The following is a 20,495-nucleotide window of genomic DNA, read 5'->3' as shown; positions in this document are numbered from 1 at the left end:
AATTGGGGCATTCATCTGAGGCAAAGCCAAGCAGCTTTTCTCCCGTCGTCCTCGGGAAGGTGATGCAGCAGAGGCCTTAGTGGCCAGTGAAGCGGCCTCTGTGGGTGGGGCTGACCACTTTCAGAGCCACTGCTCTTCAGGAGCTTCTCAAGTAACCCTAATGTGTAATCAAGGTAGGGATCATTGCTCTGCCATCTCCCGGAAACAGAGACCAGAGGAAGTGGGAAGTAAGAACCCTTAGACTCACCAAACCCAGATATTTGATCTCAGCTCCAGAGCTGCTGCTGAGTAGGTGGGGCACCAGTTGACAGGGTGATTCGCCTCAGTGTGCTTCACATTGTTTGGGGACTGTTCATAGAACCTCTTTCCCTTAAAAGCCCCAGGGTCTCCTATGACAGCCATTTAACACAAACATGCGACTGTCTAATCAGGACGCACACCATTTTTCAGACTTGCCCAGGCAGCAGTGACCTAAATATTACTCAGGGTGTCTGACATCCAGCCCCAGAGAAAGAGTGTATTGGGTTTGATTGTTCTCATGCTGATGAAGTTGAGCCGGAATCCCCATCAGGATGGCTGAATCATTTTTTTTTCTTTTTCTTTTTCTTTTTTTTCCTTTTTCTTCAAAGAGAGAGAGAGAGAGAGAGAGAGAGAGAGAGAGAGAATTTTTTAAATATTTATTATTTTTTAGTTCTCGGCGGACACAACATCTTTGTTGGTATGTGGTGCTGAGGATCCAACCGGGGCGAGCGCGCCACCGCTTAAGCCACATCCCCAGCCCTGGCTGAATCATTTGATGCTATGAATTAGTTCTTCAGCTACAAACAGGAGTGTACAGTTTTTATTGAATTATCACTTTCCAATAAAATCAATTATGCGCCCACTCAATCTCATTTGTTGTACCATATTTAATAAATATGTGAGATAAAGTGAGCAGGAATGAAGGGCTTGATGGAAGCAGCCCCACCCATTCATGGCAGCCAGCTATAGATTAATAACGAGTAAATCTTTGGAAAATGTGAGGAATCCACAAACGAATCAGCCACGTAGCAGGCCTAGGACGTGTGGCAGCAGATTGCTGTCTCCCCCAGGTAACCCTGCGGCAATCGGAAGGCTGCATTAGAAGCCACTAAAGCTGTCAGCAGGGAAGCCTCCCTCAACTGCCCACCAGGGGGTCAGCTGCTAGAAGTATGTCTGCACTCAAGGTCACACCAAATTTGGCAAGAAGCCCCACAGGGACTCTTCACATTGAATCTCCCAGGGAACTGGGGATAGCAAAAGACTTGGGCTCTTAAATCAGGTTAGTGATCCTGGAGAAAAATGGCAACTCTTCGTGGCAGGCAGGAAGAGCACAAATGTGGCCTGAGAAAACCCACACTCTCAGTTCCAGCCAGCAATCTCCAGCCCAGGTCCAAACAACCCATTTGGGGGAACTTAAAATAAAAAATAAGAAGGCAGTCAGAGGGACTTGTGTCCCCATGGGGCCTCTGATGTGTCCACCAGCGCCAGCATGGTGACTTCTGTGATGTGGGATTCCTGAGCAAGAACTGGATCCCACCACAGGCCCATGTCTCATTACAGGGCCAGAAATAGATGCCCCCTCCCAGGAAAGGGGAAGTCTAAGCCTGCATGGAATGTTTCGACTGTTGGAATATTGTTCTGCTCTGCCTGACAAGATTACTGAGTTCTCAGTTCTGTAGCAGAGGCATTGAGTAAGAGTCTGAAAATTGATGCATTATGTACTCACTTAAAATAGCAAATGCAGAATAGGAGAAGCGGAGCTGGGAGGCAGTGTGCAGAACATATTGATAGAGAGGCCTGCCGTGCCTGTCATCTCCAGCATGTAAGTGTGTGTCGGAGCAGGGGGCAGATTTCTCCATCAAAGGCGTCGTGTGGTGGAGGCGCCTTTACCGCAGTGAGAAGAGGGCACCGTTTTTAGCTGACATAACTGAGTGCCAATCCTTCTGTTCTCAAACAGGTGGTAGAAAGTGGACAATTTGTTTCTTTTCATCTTGGTGTTCTGGGGTTGGTTTATGAGATCCTCGCTTCTGTTTCAACCTCTTTGAATTCCCCTCAGTACAAAAAAAAAAAAATCCCCAGGTCCTTGCTACCCAATCAAATATGCATCACCATGGGTGACGGTTGCCTGGGAGGGCAGCATGGTTTAGTGGCAGTAAGGTGGAAACTGTATAAAAAGGACTGTGTCATCAGTCCTGAGAGGTGAGCACCATTTTCAGCTTAAATAGGACTTAAAAATACCCAACAAGAAGTCACAGGGCCTCCTGGAAGCACGCCTTTCTACCAGGACAACCCTGGGAGGTGGCCTGGCTGGGGCTTGGGAGGCTATACATGTCAGGGAAGAGGCCTTGAGGGGTGAGTCCTGGGGTCCTTGCACCCTTGGGACGCTCAGCCAGCCCTCTGTACCCGAGAACCTCCCTCGCTAAAGCACTTTACCCCATTCGCAGCCATAGACGGGCCACTTGCTTGGTGTCAGGCACTGCACCAGCCAGCACACACATTTTCTCCTTTCACTGTCACCAAAACCCTTCGTAAGGGAGAGTCATCGCCAATCATCCCCGTTAAGGAAACTGAGTTCCAAAGGATGAGTTGCCCAGTGCCATACAGCTGGATTGAGCCCTGGACCAGCTGATTCCAAACCTGGGGCTCTGTGCACTAGGAGCCCACTCTGTCCTCTTCTGACTAAGCAACAGTCCCAAAAGTCCTAGAAGTCCCTGTCCCCATCTCCTTCTACTCCCAGATGGAACATCTAACTCTTGGATGTGTTATCATTGAAGTTCCGAAAGTTAATATATGAGAGAGCTCTTTCTCAAGGCTCAGCAAGCAGTTTGATGTGCTAACAACCCCTAAATGGTGGCTTGATCTGACTCTTCAGCAAACTGTACTTCACTCGTTTTCACTGACCAATTTCCAAATTCTTGTAAGTCAGCACAATTTTAGGTAATTTGCAGAGCAAACGTTAAGCCTTCCTCCTCCTCTTCCTCCCCCTCCTCCTCCTCCTCCTCCTCCTCCTCCTCCTCCTCCTCCTCCTCCTTAATAATTGCACTATTGCTTCTAAGAATAGTGTTTTTAAAAATCGGGACATTTTCAGACAAAGAGCACTGGAAAGAATTGTGGAGAAAGTGTAAACAACAAGACAACATTGACTAAAAAGTTAAGAATCTGCAGGTGTGCTGGGTGGACCAGAGTGGCAGCCCAGTGGCTGGAGGTGGCGTTTCACAGGTTGAGTGCCCCACTTGCCATTTCAACACTCGGTTTCCAAGTTCCAGACGTTTCGTTTGCTGTCACTCGCTGTCATAGCACCACTATAGCACTGTAAATACTGACTCTGTAGTAGAATTTGTTTATAAAATAGGTCTTGTAAAACAAGTTTGATATGTGAGAGACCTTCACGGAGCACACACGTTCACTCTTACCAGATCACCTTGCAGGAAGAGAGGGTGAGTTTTGGGTCCTCCTGGGTCTGCATAAAGTATCGTGAACTCCTTTGGACTTTTCAGAGGAAGTCAGACTCAACATCGTCCCAAACCAAACTCATTCTCTCTCTCTAGGTTCCTCTCGACCACTCAAGCTGAAAACCTGGGGACAGGGTTTATCACACAATCAGTCGCCAAGTCCCCACTCCACAGAGGCTCAGAGCCGATGGACTTCGCCCCTAACCCTTCCTTCCAGGACTCCATTTCTTTAATTCGTCTTCCTGCCTTAAAACTCCTCCATCCATCTATCTTTCACCCCACCTGTTACATCTCTACCAATTTCCTGTGTTGACTCTTTCATTAAGTGCCTACTGTATGCCAGATGCTCTCTTAGGCACGGGGGATACAGACAAGGTCCCCTACAGTGGGTCTTCCTTTGAGATGATGGCAAGTTAGAGAAAAGGAGAGAAGGAGCCGGCCGAGGACCGTGCCCACTGCAGAGAGTGGCCAGGGTGCCTAGGGAGACAGAGGGGCCTCCACTTTCTCTCCTCAGGAATCCTGAGGTTGCCCACTGGCTGCAGAATCAAACCCAGATCCCTGCCTGTCATCCTGCCTGCTTGGCCTCCTCTCCCACCACACTGTCCCAAACATGCTGGAACTCAGAGCTCCAGCTCTTGGTTGTCCTTCAGGGTCGCTGAAATGCCACCCCACTCATCTTGGACCAAGTCTTCCTCGTCCTCCACAGGGAAGCCCATGGCCGCCTCGTCTGTCACATCTTAGAGATCCCTGTGGGTGGGAAAGGCAGTTAGAACTTGAGGACGTCGCTGGTGAAGGGGCGAGCTGGCTGCGCAGGCGAGCTGGCCCTTGGCACACTGGGCTGAGCACCTGCTTCCTGGGCTCGGGCATCATCTGTGTGGGGAGCAGGGCAGGGCGAGAAATCAGGGCTCTTCTGGCCCAGGGTGCTGGAAGATGTGTGTGTGTGTGTGCGCGCGCCTATCAGACAGAGCCCCTGGCAGCAGGACAAGAGAGTCCCGGGCACTTCTTAGCAGGCTCTTTAGACCCCTGTGGCCCTGCCTGTCACACCCCGCTACGTCCGCCTCCCTCTCCAGACTGAACTTCTTAGAAGCAGAAGCTATTTTATTATCTTGTGTCACAGAGCCATAGCTCAGATGATCCATGTAGAACAGGTTTTAAAACAATGCCTAAAATTCCTGAGCTCATGGCAGACGCCCTTTTCATTAGTTCAAAAATGCTGTCCTACAACCCTGATTGATAGAAATAATTAATCTTACATGTGCGTCCTTTTAAAAAAAATTGGTCAATGGGCCTTTATTTTATTTATGTGTGGTGCTGAGAATCAAACCCAGCACCTCACACATGCTAGGCAAGCGCTCTACCACTTAGTCACAACCCCAGCCCACATGTTTGTGTGTGGATATGACCTGCTTTAAATGTTCAGTTCTCAGGTGGCAGAGACTGGGATCCTGTTAGCTTCTCTGTTCAGTGACCTCTGGCCACTGACAAATGCAAATCCAACTCCTTCTTGATAATGGCAAGCTGAACAAGAAAATGTGCCAGGTGTGGTGGCACACGCCTATAATCCCAGGAGCTCGGGAGGCTGAGGCAGGAGGATCACGAGTTCAAAGCTATCCTCAGCAACAGTGAGGCTCTAAGCAACTCAGTGAGACCCTGTCTCTAAATAAAATACAAAATAGGGCTGGGGATGTGGCTCAGTGGTCGAGTGCCCCCGAGTTCAATCCCCATACCCTTTCCCCCTAAAAAAGAAAATGTGCCCTGGTGTTCCTGACAAGCCACTAAGAATCATCTGTTCAGAGAAAGGTGTGGGTGCCGGTCAGACTCCATCTCTTCTTATTTAGTACCTTCATTAACAACGTGAACAGAAAATAAACGCTAGTGTGCACAGATGGTGCTAACTGTGGAGGTGCTATGAACAGAAGTGTCAAGAGAGGAGAAATAGAAATGTAAGCAGGAAACAGAAAAGATGTCAAAAAAAAAAAACCAGCTAAAGGGGAAAATCTCTCAGATATAAAATAAAGCCCTACAGACATCAGAGCAAGACGCACCAAGAGATGAGAAACTGAAGGAGGAGGGGGAGAAGAGAAGAAGGGAGGCAGACAGGTGTGCAGGGGAGGGTGGGAGGGCTGCTGCCCGTGGACCTGAGGGCTGGGAACCCACTGCCATTTCGTGGGAGGGAGCCATCTCAGGGCACCCACAGAGGGGCCCAGGACCTCATGGCATGGGACACCCCCGCTTCCAGCTACTGATTTGTGGTGTGGTTGGCTTTTTGTTTGGTTTGGTGTTGTTCTTTCCTATTCTTTGTTCTTTTTTCACATTTGAAGGAGCTGTGGGTACAGTGTTGGTTCTTCAGTTTGATTTGGGGAGGTTTCATTATCCCTGGTTCGAAGAAGCATCAATTTGGACACCTTGGGAGGGACAGAGGAGTGAGCCCTAAAGAGTCCAGATTAATATGGGGCATATTCTCACCACCCCCACTTGTGATGTTGGTGGCAGGGAAATAAATCAGAGGCACATGGCGGCCACCAGGCCACTCAGGCTACAGAGGTCCCCTCCAGCACAGAGGCTCTGCCCTGGTCCCCTTTGCTAGAGGAAGATGCTGAGGCACAATGAACAGGGACATTTAGCTGATGAAAACAGCAACCGAGAGTCTCCCTGGAGCAGTGGTCTTCCCCGGGGACTCCAGCTGGACAGTCAAGTCACAGTGTGCCCTGGGGCGCAGTTTCTCCAAGCACCGGGAGAACACTCCTTTCATTGAGAGCTGGCACCGTCCACGCCTGGGAGACATCAGTGTCTTTGGGCCTGATGGAGGCCGAGGAGTGGAAAGCACCATCCCAGGAAGGTGACACGGAGCGGAGAGAGGGCCGCGGGGGCCTGGGTCACAGGTCAGAATGTCCAAACCTGCACACTGCTGCGGCAGATGCAAAGTGCTTTTTCCTGTGACTCACGCGTGCCTGGGGTTAACAAATTCCATGCTGCAGAGGCGACACTCCACACCAGGCTAGAACAGCGTTTCAATGCCGGGACCAAATGGAATGGAGGTTAAAAGTGTCATTCAAGGCAGACACTCTGGGTACAGGCCCTGCCTCGCCATCTTCCAGCTGTGAAAAGTCACTTGACCTTTCTAAGCTGCTACTTCCACATCTATAAAGGGAGCATGATGTCAGGGCCTCATAATGACAGTCTTGGATTAAATGAGATGACGTGTGTAAAAGGCTCATGCCTACCCCATGGCAGGTTCTTAATAAATGGATGATGATTGCCAACCCTCGCCCCAGCCCAAGGCCCACTAACAGTTGCCCAAGGCACGAAGCTGCCCCAGCCCGGCAGACAGCTAAGTGACCACTAGGAATACCTGCCCACAACACGTAGCGTACTGTAGAGAAATGTGCGTAGAACCACTGCTCCCTTAAACCTCAGGACATAAAAGTGACAGCATGCTCAATGATCATTTTCCTGCAACTTCTTCGACTTTGCACATATGTTTGCCACGAGTCCCACTGGGGATATAGCTCAGTGACAAAGCCCTTGCCTAGCACACACAAGGCCTTTGTACTTGGTCCCCAGTACTATCAAAAAACAATTTTTTGAGTGTTTTCATTTCCTTGAAAAGTGAGGAGGCAGCACCTAATCCGTGGAAGTCTGAGTTTACAGAGAAGGGTAGCGGTTCATTCTGTAAAAGGATTCCAGCTACAAAAGGCATTCCTTGGATAGTGTCCCTAGTGTCCCTAAAGTCTTAATATCTTTTAACCACATATATAAACAATCCCTTGAGTGGAGCAAAGAACCAGTAGCACCCATGTGCCTCACCTGACCTCCATGGGCCCCAGGCCTGGCCACTCATGCTGGACTCACCTCCTAACAACCCCCCTTTGAAGATGCCTGATGCTGGCCTCGTCTTCAGGTCAGTGTCTCGGGTTGAAGTAACCCTGGCTGCTGGTTTCATCATGTCACTTTTTAAAAATTCATTCTTTCTGTGGACATTGATGGACTCCTAGGAGTTCTTCATGGGGCATGAACAATGCTCAGTGCCCTACTGAGCAGAGAGCACAGGGAAGGGACACCGCGAGGATGCCAACCTGTTCTTACAGCAGGATGACTGGCCCACAGTGCCCAGGCTCCAGTCCTGCTTCTACTGTGTAACTCTGGGTGAGTTCTGAGCCTCTCTGGGCCTCATTTCCTCTTCTGAAAGTGGAACTTGAACTTGCCTCATGTTGTACTGAGGACTCCACAAACTGATGTTTGTAAATCCCTTGCTACTTTTCTGCTATTTCCCGTGATGATACCACAGACCAGGACACCACAGATTCCAAATCCAGGGTGGTCGGGTTCTGGGGAGAGCCCTGGTGGGCTTAGGGCTGCCGCCTTCTCTCTGTGTTCCTCCTGGGTTGGGAGGGGAGAGCACTGCCTGGCTGAGGTGTCTCCCCACGCTTGGGACTGGACATGTAGCTCAGTCATAGAGTGTGCCGTGTGACAAGGCCCTCCATTTGAACTCCAGCATCACACATGTGCACACGCGCACACCCCACACACACGCTCACATGCTCACACTAGAGGATGCTCTTGATAAAGAAAACAACTACCTATGAGCTTTCTCTCCAGCAGTGATTTTTGCCAGCTTTTTGGGGGGGAGCAGGGGTAGGGTACTAGAGATGGAGCCCAGGGACACCTTACCACTGAGACACATCCTCACCCTTTTTTATTTTTTATGCTGAGACAGGGTCTCATCCAGTTGCTCAGGGCCTCACTAAGTTGCTGAGGCTGAAGCCCAGCTCAAGGCCAGTAAAGGATCTGTCTTTTTTTTTTTTAATCACATTTTGCATTTGCAAACACACTTCTACAAACTACTATACTGGATAAATGTTTGTGAAAAACTAGTAAATGTGCATTCAGCACCTGGAGTGCTGATTTCTTCCAGGCCAGTGGCCAAGTAAAATACAGCAACAGGAAAATACGAAGTTTACCTACACTGAACTGTTTTGTAGAAACCCTTTGGTGATAGTCCTAAAATCAATTATGATGAAGATTTCTGGAGAAACTTAGTTAAGATTTTCTGGGCTGGGGATGTGGCTCAAGCGGTAGCGCACTCGCCTGGCATGCGTGCGGCCCGGGTTCGATCCTCAGCACCACATACCAACAAAGATGTTGTTGTGTCCACCGAGAACTAAAAAATAAATATTAAAAATTCAAAAAAAAAAAGTTGCTGAGGCTGGCTTTGAACTTGAGATCCTCCTGCCTCAGCCTCCCAAGTCCCTGGGATCACAGGCACATTGCCACCACGCCCGCTGGCCAGCTTTCTTTTGACTAACATTTGACTCCTATATCTTATTCCACCCCTTTTTAACTTTTCTGTGTCATTATGACTCAGGAGTGTTTCTTGGGAGTAGTGTGTAGCTGGATTTTTAAATTAATCTGAGAAATCCCTTTTAACAGTTCACACATCCAGGGCCCTCGCACTCGTGTGTGCACTTCAGCTCATTCAGGAGTATGGTCTTTCCTGTTCTGTTTCTTCTTTGCGTCTTTTGTCTTCCTTTCGGACCTTCCCTGAAGGGTCAGATTCTCTTCTCACCCTTCCTATTGTCGGGGAATCGTGTGTCCTGCTGTTCTTGTTTCCCCTATTTTTTTCCCACACGTGTGCTTATCTGAAGGAAGGCTGAGGTCCTTCAGCGTCCCCACTCTCCTCCACTGAGACCAGGACCTTGGAAGGTCCGCTGGGACACCACCCCCCTTTCTTGTCGTCATCCTGGATTTCAGTTCACCTTGATGGTTCACACCCTAGAACTCAGTCTGGTTCACTCCTGTCGTTACAGTGGTGTTTCCTCCGCTCTGACCTGCCTAGATTTTGCCTGTAAGTCCCCCCTTTACTCGCTCCACTGCACCTCGCACTCTCCTTCTGCCCTGGCTCTTCCCTAATGAAGTGTCCTGCGGTGATTCTTCCCATGACAGCAGAGATTGGCCAAGCGACAGAGGCCCTGTGTTCTGAGAAAGTCTTTGCTTTGTCCTCGCTCAGAAGATAGACGGAGGCAGAATTCCAGGCGACGGCTGCTCTGCTCTCGGTCAGCCCTTTGAAGAGTGAACTTTTGTCCCCCCACTGGACCAGGCCGGCCTGCCTCTGCGCTGGGAGCCTCTCCTCTCGGTTCTTGAGGTTTTCTCCCTGCCTTTGGTGAGCCGCAGTGGATTTGCTTTTCAAGAGGTCAACAGAGAGGAGAGCTGGAGAGGCAAAAATTCTGATGTCCTTTTCACAGGCCGGGAGCCTGTGGAGGGCCTGTCTGTAAGCAGGGCCTCAGTCCTTGTTCCCTCACTGGTGGCCCCAGGTGTGACTCCCCAGTCAGTGCTTCTGGCACCCCAGCCTTTTTCCCATGCTGGCTCCAGCGTCCCCTCCTGCCCCCTGCAGCCCCCTGCCACCTGCAGGTCACCCCTTCTTTCCTTTAATGTCCATTTTAGCCGTTCCCTTTTTGGAACCATAATCAGGACTTGCCGAATCCTGCAGGAGTCAGGTTTGTCCCTCTTATCCCTTGCTGGGCCAGTTTCATGCTAGGGGCCGTGGGAGAGCAGAGGCCACAGGTGGACACCACTCGGTATGAGGCTGGACACCTCAAAAGCTTGGAGGATGACAAGAAATGGTAGCAGAGAGCCACGGGATGTCGGTGTGCCCGGAACAGAGCTCTCTGATGACACCACAGGGATGTGCTTGAAGGAGGGCCTGGCACGGAGGGAGGGCAGAGAAACCAGTTAGGGGACTGGGCAGGTACCTGGCTGGGAGGGAGGGAGGGCAGAGAAACCAGTTAGGGGGCTGGGCAGGAACCAGGGGAGGGGCGTGGCTCTGGGGGCAGGAACCAGGGGAGGGGCGTGGCTCTGGGGGCAGGAACCAGGGGAGGGGCGTGGCTCTGGAGGCAGGAACCAGGGGAGGGGCGTGGCTCTGGAGGCAGGAACCAGGGGAGGGGCGTGGCTCTGGGGGCAGGAACCAGGGAAGGGGCGTGGCTCTGGGGCAGGAACCTTGGAAGGGGCGTGGCTCTGGGGCAGGAACCAGGGAAGGGGCGTGGCTCTGGGGGCAGGAACTAGGGAAGGGGCGTGGCTCTGGGCCTTGGCTGTGACCGTGGGGAGAGGAGTGGAGAAAGAAAAGGGAGCTGGGCTGAGTCCTGGCCTCCCTGACTGGGGAGCCTCCGGCCCGACAGGCTGGACAAGAGGAGGGAAGCACTTTGGGAGAGGGGGTCAGGAGGATGAGCTCAGCACTGGGCCCAGGAGGACTCGGCTGGCTGAAGGGCATTGGGGGATTTGTCTAGAGGTGGCTGAGAATATATGCTTGGACTTCATGCTAAGATGGAGACAATGATTGGATACTGTCACTGAAACCCCATGCATAGGTGACACCACAGTGCAATGACATATAAAACAAAGAGAACTGAACATACAGTAACACTTCAGAAATGAGAAAACAGAGCCAAAAAAGCTCCTACAAGAAGTCTCACCACCCTTGGGGTTTCAGTCTGCTGTCATTTCCTCTTGGGAGCCCACCTCAGCCACCCAAGACCAGGGCACCCTCCTCTGTGCATCCCATGCTTAGTCACTACAGGGTGTAGACCTTGCCCATCATCCGTCTCTGATGGAAGGGCCATGACTGGGCCTGACCTACTCGCTCCAGGCAGGGCCCTGCCTGTTGTGGTCAGTAGCTGCCAGGGGGCTTGGGGGCCATGTGAGGAGAGCACCTTGGGGGAAAGGTGTCCCAGGCCAGGAGGGTCCTGGGGTAGTGTGAGGGACACAGTGGGCGGGGTGGTAAGTGCAGCCTCTGCCACCTGGGCCCTGGCAGATAGATGCCAGGCTCAGGCGAGGCCTCAGAGTTGCTGACTGGTGACAGCACTTGGATCTGACCCAGCTGTTGCATGACAAGAAACTTTATTTTCTAAGTTAAAATGGTTTTGCCCCAATCCCTCACCAGCCATGGAACCAGAAAGGACTGACTAGTCCAGGAAGCGCAGACCCGCTGCTCTTGGCTGCCTGGGTGCTGGACTCCTGGTCTCACTTTAGAAGTGACTGTGGTACAAGTGTCTGTTGTACCCCAACAAAAGCAGAAGTGGCATTTCCTATGGCAGGGTTGTGAAAGAGGGGCCCTCTGTGGTTTGAGCCCACAAAGGGGCCTGCTGCTTGAAGGAAATGAAATACAGTACAGAGCTCAGCTAGGCGCTCCAGACACCCCGATCCGTGGCCCTTGTCCTCAGGGAGCTGGAGAGCACACCTGTCCTGGTGACATCTGGGTGGAAAACCTAGCCTCTAGGGTTCCTCATGAACCACTGAAGACACTTTTCATTTCTTTGAGAAGCGTCTGTTACTGCCTGTCTAGGCTTGGTGCAGAGGAAGTGCCTCCCGCCATGTCCTGTGACCTCACACCAGAACCTGGCATCAGCCTCCACTGCCCTAGGGCACTCCTGCCCACACCCTGAGGGCTCTCAGGCCACCGGGCTGCACCCCACTCTCACTGCACTTCCCTTCAGTGCATCTGTTGGATTTAAAATGCATCACCCTGTGCCCAGAAGGAGTGCCACTGGACCACCATGAGGAAGAACCCGCGGTCCATCCTGCCCCTGGCTGAGGGCACCTGACCCACTGCCCAGACCCACTTCATGGTCCAACTTCAGTCTAGAGACCTGCACTGCCAACTGACAGGGCCTGGACAGGTAGGGTCGTTTTCAGGGCTGATTCAGTTCCTCGGCAGCCCAGGGTCCACCCTGGGTCGTCACATTGATCCATTCCTGCATTTACCCTCAGGCGGCCACAGCGAGTGTAGCCGAAAAAGGAAGCAAAGTGACTTGGCAGAGGCCATTTGCCTGCGATGATGGCTGAGAACAGATGACTGAGATGAAAGTCTCCCGAAATTCCACAGTTTGCTGAGCCACTAAATCCTGTAACAGAAGATGGGGAGGAAAAAGCCCTCCCCCTGTTGCCAGCCTCCGTCCGCAGCTGTCATTCGGCTTGGCACGCCGTCACAGGAGACACCCTGTTTCCATGTATAAAATCTGTTTTCTTTTCTTTAAAAAATGAAGAAAGGGCTCGCACTCTATAAAGATTCCGGCACGTGGTAGAGCTCCAGCAAGAGCCAGTCAGGAGGCCCTGGAGCAGCCCTGAGCGCTGCTCGGCCGCAGCAACTTCTTGCCAGTCTTGAAATCATTTGGGTCGTACTTGAAAGGGGGAGAGAAAACACGGTGAGAGGGCAGGTCTTTTGTTTCCTCTAAATCAGCCCACTTTTTTTTTTTGGTACTGGGGATTGAACCCAGGGATGCTTTACCACAGACTGAGCCACATCTCCAGCCCTTCTTAGTTTTTGAGACAGGTTATCACTGTTTCTTAGGGCCTCACTAAGTTGTTGAGGCTGGCCTTGAACTTGCAATCCTCTTGCCTAAGCCTCCGGAGTTATTGGAATTCGGGCATGCACCACCATGCCCGCCTGCCCTCCCTTCCTTCCTCCCTCCCTCCCTCCCTCCCTCCCTTCCTTCCTTCCTTCCTTCCTTCCTTCCTTCCTTCCTTCCTTCCTTCCTTCACCAGGGACTGAACTCAGGGGCACTCAACCACTGAGCCACCCTCCAGCCCCATTTTATATTTTATTTTAGAGACAGGGTCTCACTGAGTTGCTTAGCACCTCACTTTTGCTGAGGCTGATTTTGAACTCGTGATCTTCCTGCCTCAGCCTCCTGAGCTGCTGGAATTACAGGCATGCGACACCATACCTGGCAAAATCAGTCCACTTTTAAAGGAAAACTCTTGTGATGAAATTCACCAAGAATTGAATCCCACATTTAGTATATTCACAGTGTTGCACAACCATCTCCTCTATCTAGTTCTAGAATATTTTCATCACCCCAAAAGGAAACTATATAACCATTAAGCAGCCCCACCACACCCCACTCTCCACAGCCCTTTGCAATGGCTCTTGTATTTTCTGTCTCTATAGATTCTCTGCTATAGATTTTCTTACTATAAGTGGAACCATACACCATGTGGCCTTGTGTATCTGGCTTTATTTACTAAGCAAAATGTTTTCAAGGTTCATCATGCTGTAGCATGCGTCAAAACTTTATTTCTTTTTATTGCTGAGTAATATTCTCTACTGAATTATAATATTTCAATGAATGGACATACCACATTTTGTGGATCCATCCACTGATGGACATTTTGGTTGCTCCCATCTTTTGTAAATAGCTCTGCTCTGAATGTTTGTGGACAAGCTTTTGAACATCTGTTTTCATTTCCTTTGGATACATATCTTGGAGTGGAATTGCAGGGTTGTCTTGTCATTCTGTGTTTAACTTACTGAGGAACTGCCACTTGAATCCACATTTTTTTCTTTTGTGGTCTGTCGATGGTAGTGTGTAGGTGGCACCATTTGAGTGTGGCTGAGAACAGAATGAGGGAGGCACTTCTTCTTGCCCTCACTGTTGAGTTATGATCTCAGCCCCCTTTTCGGTCCAGACCCAATAGGCCAGGGCCACGCAGGGCTATGCAAGGAAAAGAGCAGGAGCCCAGGGACATCCCGTCACCTGGGGAGTCAACATGAAATGTTTCTTTTCTAAGGAACAGGCCTCCTTCGGGGACCCTCCATCTCACTGGCTTCTGGCCACTCTTCCTTTAGAATGCACTTCATAGACTGGGTGTGCATTCGTCCTAGGAAATGCTGACAGTCGTGCCCTCTGCTGTCCCCGGCTGAGAGACTGAAGTGGGCATCTGAACTTGGGGAAGTGAGGGGATGGAGCTCTGCTGCTGGGCGAGCAGTGTGCAGAGCAGGTGCACCGAGGCCTGCAACGTCACACGGACCTAGCAAGCCCAGGGCCAGCAGCCTGGCTGGTGTTGCCCATCTGTCCTGGGAGCATCCCCAGCCTCCAGGGCCCTGTGTCTGAGCCCCTGTGAGAGGCTTCTCTGCCCTCCAGGCACCTGCATCCTCAAAGTGGAAGCAGTGCACAAGGCAGGATGCTCCATAAACTTGTCAGATTTAAATAGATTGAGAATCCACCGCCCCATGAAGACAGTCAGGAAGGGACTGTTCAAAACAGAAGCATTCGTATGGTTTTTATGGTGTGAAGAGAACATAAACTGAGTCTGTAATAATAGCTCTCCTGAAATCTCTTTTGGAGGTTCTTAGCACTTGAGAAAGGAGTAAAATTTCCCCCGTGAAGCAAAATCATAGTGTGGGTTTCCCACATACGGTGCTTTATGACCAAGCACCCGGTGCAGATCCCTCGCCAGACTGCAAATCCCATGAGGGCAAGCAGCTTGCCAGGGCTCAGGGGAACCCCACCCCTCCCCCGCTCTCTGGCTACAAACTCACTTGGTCTTTCAGGGCCTGGCACAGTGTCTGACGGGGAGTGAGCACTGGGTAAGTGCCAGGGCGTCCGAGGGCAGAGGCTAGATCAATGGATGGATGAGAGTATTCGTTCCATTCATCTTCACCATAAAATAGGCAATGGATTTCCTGTATATATTTGAGAGTTGCAAAAGACCTTCATAGAGGTATGAAAGACTTGGATAAGAATCCAGACCCTCCAGCCCTAAGGCCTCTGGATCTTACATTAAGACCCCAAAGGAATCAGGAGAACTTTCACGTGGGCTTAGAAAGCATCACCCAGAAACCCCCCGAGGTGGAGAGGGGATGTGGGAGCATGCCTTTTCTTTCCTAATATGTCTGTGACTCATCCTCATTCAGTTAAGGGTCAGCATTGAGACACAGGAAGTAGGAATTCATTGTTGCCACAGACCAGAATCTGTGGTCCAGGTCAGGGGCAGCTCAGAAATGTGGTCGGGAGAGGAGATGGCAGCAAGGCCCCTTGACATGTACACTGGCCCTTCTGTCCACTTGGGTACAGCTGCTCCAGAAGCCCCGTGGGCTGGGCCTGTGGCGAAGAATGCCCAAGAGCCAGCCTTGCCCACCGGAAGGACAGGACAACCAACCACTGTCCTGGGACCGTGCATCCCACTGGGGGGGACAGAGCAGCTGTGGGGCTGGCCCAGGAGGGTGGGACAGGGAGAGTGGAGGAGAGGGCCCGGAGCTGGGGAGGGTCGGAGCTGGGGAGGGTCGAGTGCAGCAGCTCCTGCTTCCTGATGGCCTCCAGGAGGGAAGAGAGCCCGCCCCAGTCACGCAGGACCTATCTGCTCTCCCCTCTGCAGGAAGCTCCCTGAGGAAGGGAACTGCCCCCCTCCCTTTCTGTCATCTGCTTCCTGCTTGCTCCCCAGCTAGTATTTACTCCAGTGCTTACTGACTGGGACAGAAAGTGACAAGAGCTCTTAGCCCAGCCCAGTGTGGCAGCTTCCCTCACCCCGCCCCACCCCCCTGAGGGCTCCGTGTTCAAGGCCAAGTCTGTCCCTGTACCCTGGGTGCTCCTCACACCTCTCTCCTCACCATCCTCTACCGCCTCTTAGAGACCTAGAACAGGTCCAGCAGCTGAACAGGAGGGGAAGGGCCACTCTGCAGACTCGGGGCACCAGGCCAGGAAGGAGGACCCTGCTGGGGGGACTACACAGGCCCGGGAGCATGGGGTGGGGAGAGCCTGGAGTATGGCCACTTAAGCCCTTTCCCCAGGTGATTCTAGAACCCACCAGGTGTACTTTACCAGGTTCCACAGGGGAAGGAGGAGGGCAGAGCCAGGAAGGGGAAGGAAGGGCGCTGGCTCCCAGACGGGAGGCTCAGGAACCAGCCTGGTTCTGGAGACATCCCCAGCCACAGTAGTGCCACAGAGCTGGGGCTTTGCTTGCTTCGGGCCGGCACCAGGACCCCAGGTGAACACTCTACCTGCAGAGCAGCCCTGACTCCTGCAGGAAGAAGACGCCTGAGTCATTGCCTCTGATGGGGTCTGCTATTTTTATGTCCAAGTCTGGTTAAAAATAGCTTCTAAGCCAAGCTTTTAGCTGCAGCTGACAAGATATTAAGTATTAGATGCCTAATGCCCATAAGTGATAACCACGGGCCTCTTCCTGGTCCGTTTTCTGCCTCTACATCATAGCTAATCATAGCAGGTAGGAAGCGCTTGTGAGAAGAGCCCCTAAGAACACCTAAAATTACTTCCTAAACTTCAGAGTCTTCTGGGGTGCGTCATGGGGAGTCCCTGGACATGGTGCCCTGGGCTGGGCAGTCCGGGGAAGCCTGGGTTCTCCTGGGCTCGCTGCTGTCAGGCCCCCTCTGGCAGTGAACACAGCCTGACGGGTTGCCTCAGCCTCCGGGCAGTCGCCTCCCGGCCAGGCCAGTGCTCAGAAAGTGCCTCACATTAACAGCAGCCCAGTGAGGGCACATCCAGGCTGGACAGACGCTCAGCATGTACTGACCTCAGGCCTGGCCTTCCCGCCACACGTGAACATGGCAGCTTGGCGTTCACTGTTCAACGCCAGGAGCAACCTCAGACCAGTGGGTCCAGAAGAGTGTTCAGGGGCACCCAGCCTGTCCACGCCCCACGTGCCACCCCAGAGTCACGAAGGGATTCCCAAGGCTTTAGGCACATGGGGCAGAGCCAGCCCACCTGATTAGAGGCTCCCAGGCCTTGCCTTTCTCCTCTGCCTCCCCAGCGCAGGCTGGTGTGTGCCTGGATGTTAGGTGCCAGCCTAGCTCGACAGGATTCTCAGCTTTTAAAATAAGCAGCAGCTTAAGTATATTCAGTGCAGTGTGAGAAGCCGAAGGAAAGGGCTCCTGTCTCTACAGCAGGGAGAGCCCCGCCATGCTGCCCCTCAGCTCTTGACCCCCCACTTAGAACAAGGAGGGCCTTCATGAGGCCCCTCTCTGGCCAGTAGGAGGCTCCTCGCTCCCAGGCCAGGGGAACGTGAGCTCCTGTGAGTGGACACAGGAGTGGGAGCAGCCACTCCCTGTACCTGCCATTCCCATCTGCCAGGGTGGTAGGCACCATCAGCAAAGTTGACCTGGCAACGCCAGGTCACAACCCCAGCCTCCAGGAGGCCCACAGCCTTCAGAGCTGTGGTCAACTGGGACAGCCTTCTCACAGGTGGACTGTGTGATAGAGAGGGGCCAGGGTCAGACTCCCAGCAGACCCTCCTCTCATCGGGGAGTATGTGGGGGGGGGAGTGTCCACTTACCCCTGACAGGCACTGTCCCCCATGGGTCTCCCTGTCACAATCAGCGATAACCAATTAATAGTCACAAGACAGAGAACCCTGCCCCCAGGACACCTAACGCCCAAGACCTGGGGGCTCATGGTTCAGCCACACCTGCCTGCCCTGGACCAGCTGCACCTGCTGGCTTCTCCAGAGATGAGCGGCGGGCCCTGTGCTTTGCCACTGGTGGTGGAGGGTACGCCCAGCACCTCGACTCTGCTCTCTTCCAGCCTCCACCTCCCTTTAGCACTCTTGAGCCCTCTCTGGACATCTGTGAAGAAGCAAGTTAAATCAGAACCCACCAGCCCACAGGAGCCTGGCAAGTGGCAGGCCCCTGTGGGTGGCCAGGGAAATCACCCCATTCTAAATCTGCCTGCTAACTGCCTGCCTGGTCTTTTGGTTTTTCCAGTGAGAATCGCCACCTTCAAGTGAACGTCACCAATCCAGTGCAGTGCAGCCTACATGGGAAGAAGTGCACCGTCTCCGTGGAGACGCGGCTCAACCAGCCAGAGCCGGACTTCACCAAGAACCGCTCGGGCTTCATCCTCAGCGTGCCTGGGAACTGACCACTGCACCACAGAGGCCTGGCCTGGGAGCAGGAGGCTGGGCCTAGGGCGAGGCTGTCCGAGGGGCTCAGCCCCTGAGGCCCTCGAGCGCTGGCCCCGCTCAGCCTCCTTCCAGCCCGATTGCCGCATCCCCACTAATTCCACCAGAAAGCAGCTGTCGAGGGCCCAGGCCTGGGGAGGGCCACGCCTGCCTTTCTAAGGCCCTTCCCTGGGAGCTCATCTTCCCAGCTTTCTACCTTTGGTCTCCATCTTCTGCTCTCTTGACTTTCCACAGTCCCTGCTCAGAAAACCAAAGACCCCGTACCCTGCTCCAGACCCCTGGGCTGACACCCAGAACACATCTCACCTCAGAGGCAACTGGATGGTACCTTTAGTTGGTGAAGCCATCCCTCAAATGGCCAGGTCAACCCACTGGGCCTTGAGTCAGTCTAGCTGCTGACCCCTGCAAAGAGATGGGCTGGGGGAGCCCAGAATGAAGTTTCCCCAGCAAAAGTGGTGCTCCCCTGGGGAGTGGAGGAGACCTGGTGGCCGAGCTGAGCTGTAGCCTGTTCTCTCCCCGAGTCCTGCCTGCTGCCTCTCCTCCCCCAAGGTGATTGCAGTCCTGGAGACCCAGCTCAGAGTGCCTAAGCAGACCCTCCTTCCCCAGCCAGCCAAAGCCATCAGGTGAGCAGGTTCACCTATAGACCCCAACAGAGAGTCCCTCCTTCCCAGAGCCTGCCCCTCAGAGACTACCAGTGTCACCAGGAACCAGAAGCCTGGGCCTTCTGACCAACTCTTTGTGGAGACAGTGTGATGATGCCCTGAGGATATTCTAACTTCCCTACCTACGGCCCGCGTCCATCTTACACTGATTTTTGCAGTTTACAGGATTGTTAATCAAATATGGTCTCTGCTGTGGCCACACTGTGTCGGGAGGCCTAATGAGGAAATGCAGGTGCGGGGTGAGGGGAGCTTGGCAGCTCTCCTCTTCTCACTCCTTATTTCCTACTCACTGGGAGAACTAGGACCAGGGTGGTGTTCCGAGCATACAGGAACCATAGGAGGCAGAGCATCAGGAATCAAGAGCATGGGGTCCTGACACTGCTGGCCAGGCCAGGGTCCCCACATCCCCCTGCAAAGCTGTGCACATATCCCCACTGGAGCCTGGGGCCTTGGGCCTCCTGCCAGGAGAATGCTGCCATCTTGCCAGTTTCTGTCAGCAAAAAAGCACACGCACTTCAGAGACCCTCCCTCTTCCCCAAGCCTCAGCTGTTAAGGATACTGAGGCCTTTGGGCAGCCCAGGCCTCTCTTTGGGGAGCCTTAAAAAAATAACCTTGGAGCAGATACTCCATAATGAAAGGGGGTGAGGGTATGCCCGTGCCTCAGGAGCAGCTGGTAGGGTATAAAGTGGGCTGACAAATTGTCTTCAGCTTCTGCCACAGATGCTTGCCCCTCCTGATCCTCCCACCCTGACCCAGCGGAACTCACCAAGTGCCTGTGTGCCAGCTCCTGTGTCTTTCCTAGGCCTGATGCGGTCACCTGGCTAACCCAAGGTGGTCCCACCATCCTGGACACCCCACCCCATCCTCCCACCCGCCCCCAGGATTTGCAGAGATTTGCCCTATGTGCAATTTGCAACAAAGAATCCTTTTGGCATCCTGTCCTCGGGAACACTTTCTCATTCTCCAACCTGGTCAGCTGCCTGCACAGTGCAGAGGTGCCACTAGCCCAGTTTAGCAACGCTCATAGTTTTGCCAATCACCAGTAGACACTAGTTGAACCATCTAACTGGAACTTCACCTCCCCTTTCCACTTATCGCCCCAAACTTGTTGCTTTACACTAGACACTGCACATGTTTTAAACACACCAAAATAGATCATGCCAAATGAGTTGCCTGTCAAAGGCTGGATAAAATGAAGGGCTTGGACTCTTCTTTCCCACCCTTTGATGTAGCCTGGGGCCCCTCAGCCCAGCACCAGGGCCTTCCTGTTGAGGCCACTGGACGCTGCTGTCCACAAGCACTTTTTTAAATGTACTAAAAGAAGTCACAGGGTGTGGCAACCGAAGAAAGATGAAGACTATAGGATAGGACTGACCATGGGAATGCATCAGGGGTGCAAAGGGAAGAAGGCAGTGATTGTATGCAATGAAGTGGGTTCTCCTGATTGACTTAAATGCAGTTTTATGGTTTGGTGCATATATTCCTATTTTCCATTAAATTAACTTTATTTCTAAAGCATATTTTGATTTACATTAAGAGCAATAAAGCATTAAATCTTATTTTTAAAGGTGTTCTTCTTATCTGTCATTGAACATTATAATTGTAAAATTTTAGCTTAAAGTCAACTTATTCTAGAGGACAGAAGAGAGCACTAAGCACAAATAATGTAAAATAGAGG

The 20,495-nt window shown here is 52.4% G+C and overlaps 1 protein-coding gene across 1 annotated transcript in view; it reads left to right on the top strand.

Moving 5' to 3' along the window:
• The window catches only part of MYO1D (myosin ID), a 310,008-nt gene extending 289,632 nt beyond the window's left edge, over nucleotides 1-20,376 (top strand). The window contains exon 22 of the mRNA XM_081270002.1: nucleotides 17,959-20,376. Within this exon, the coding sequence (XP_081126128.1) occupies nucleotides 17,959-18,115 (157 nt within the window). The 3' untranslated portion in view covers nucleotides 18,116-20,376. The remainder of the gene's footprint in view (nucleotides 1-17,958) is intronic.
• Nucleotides 20,377-20,495: the final 119 nt, after the last annotated feature.

The sequence above is a fragment of the Spermophilus citellus genome (genome assembly GCF_964194105.1).
Source record: "Spermophilus citellus genome assembly, chromosome: 17".
NCBI lineage: Eukaryota > Metazoa > Chordata > Mammalia > Rodentia > Sciuridae > Spermophilus > Spermophilus citellus.
The sequence above is the reverse complement of the archived record's forward strand: the minus strand, read 5'-3'. Positions and strand labels throughout refer to the sequence as shown.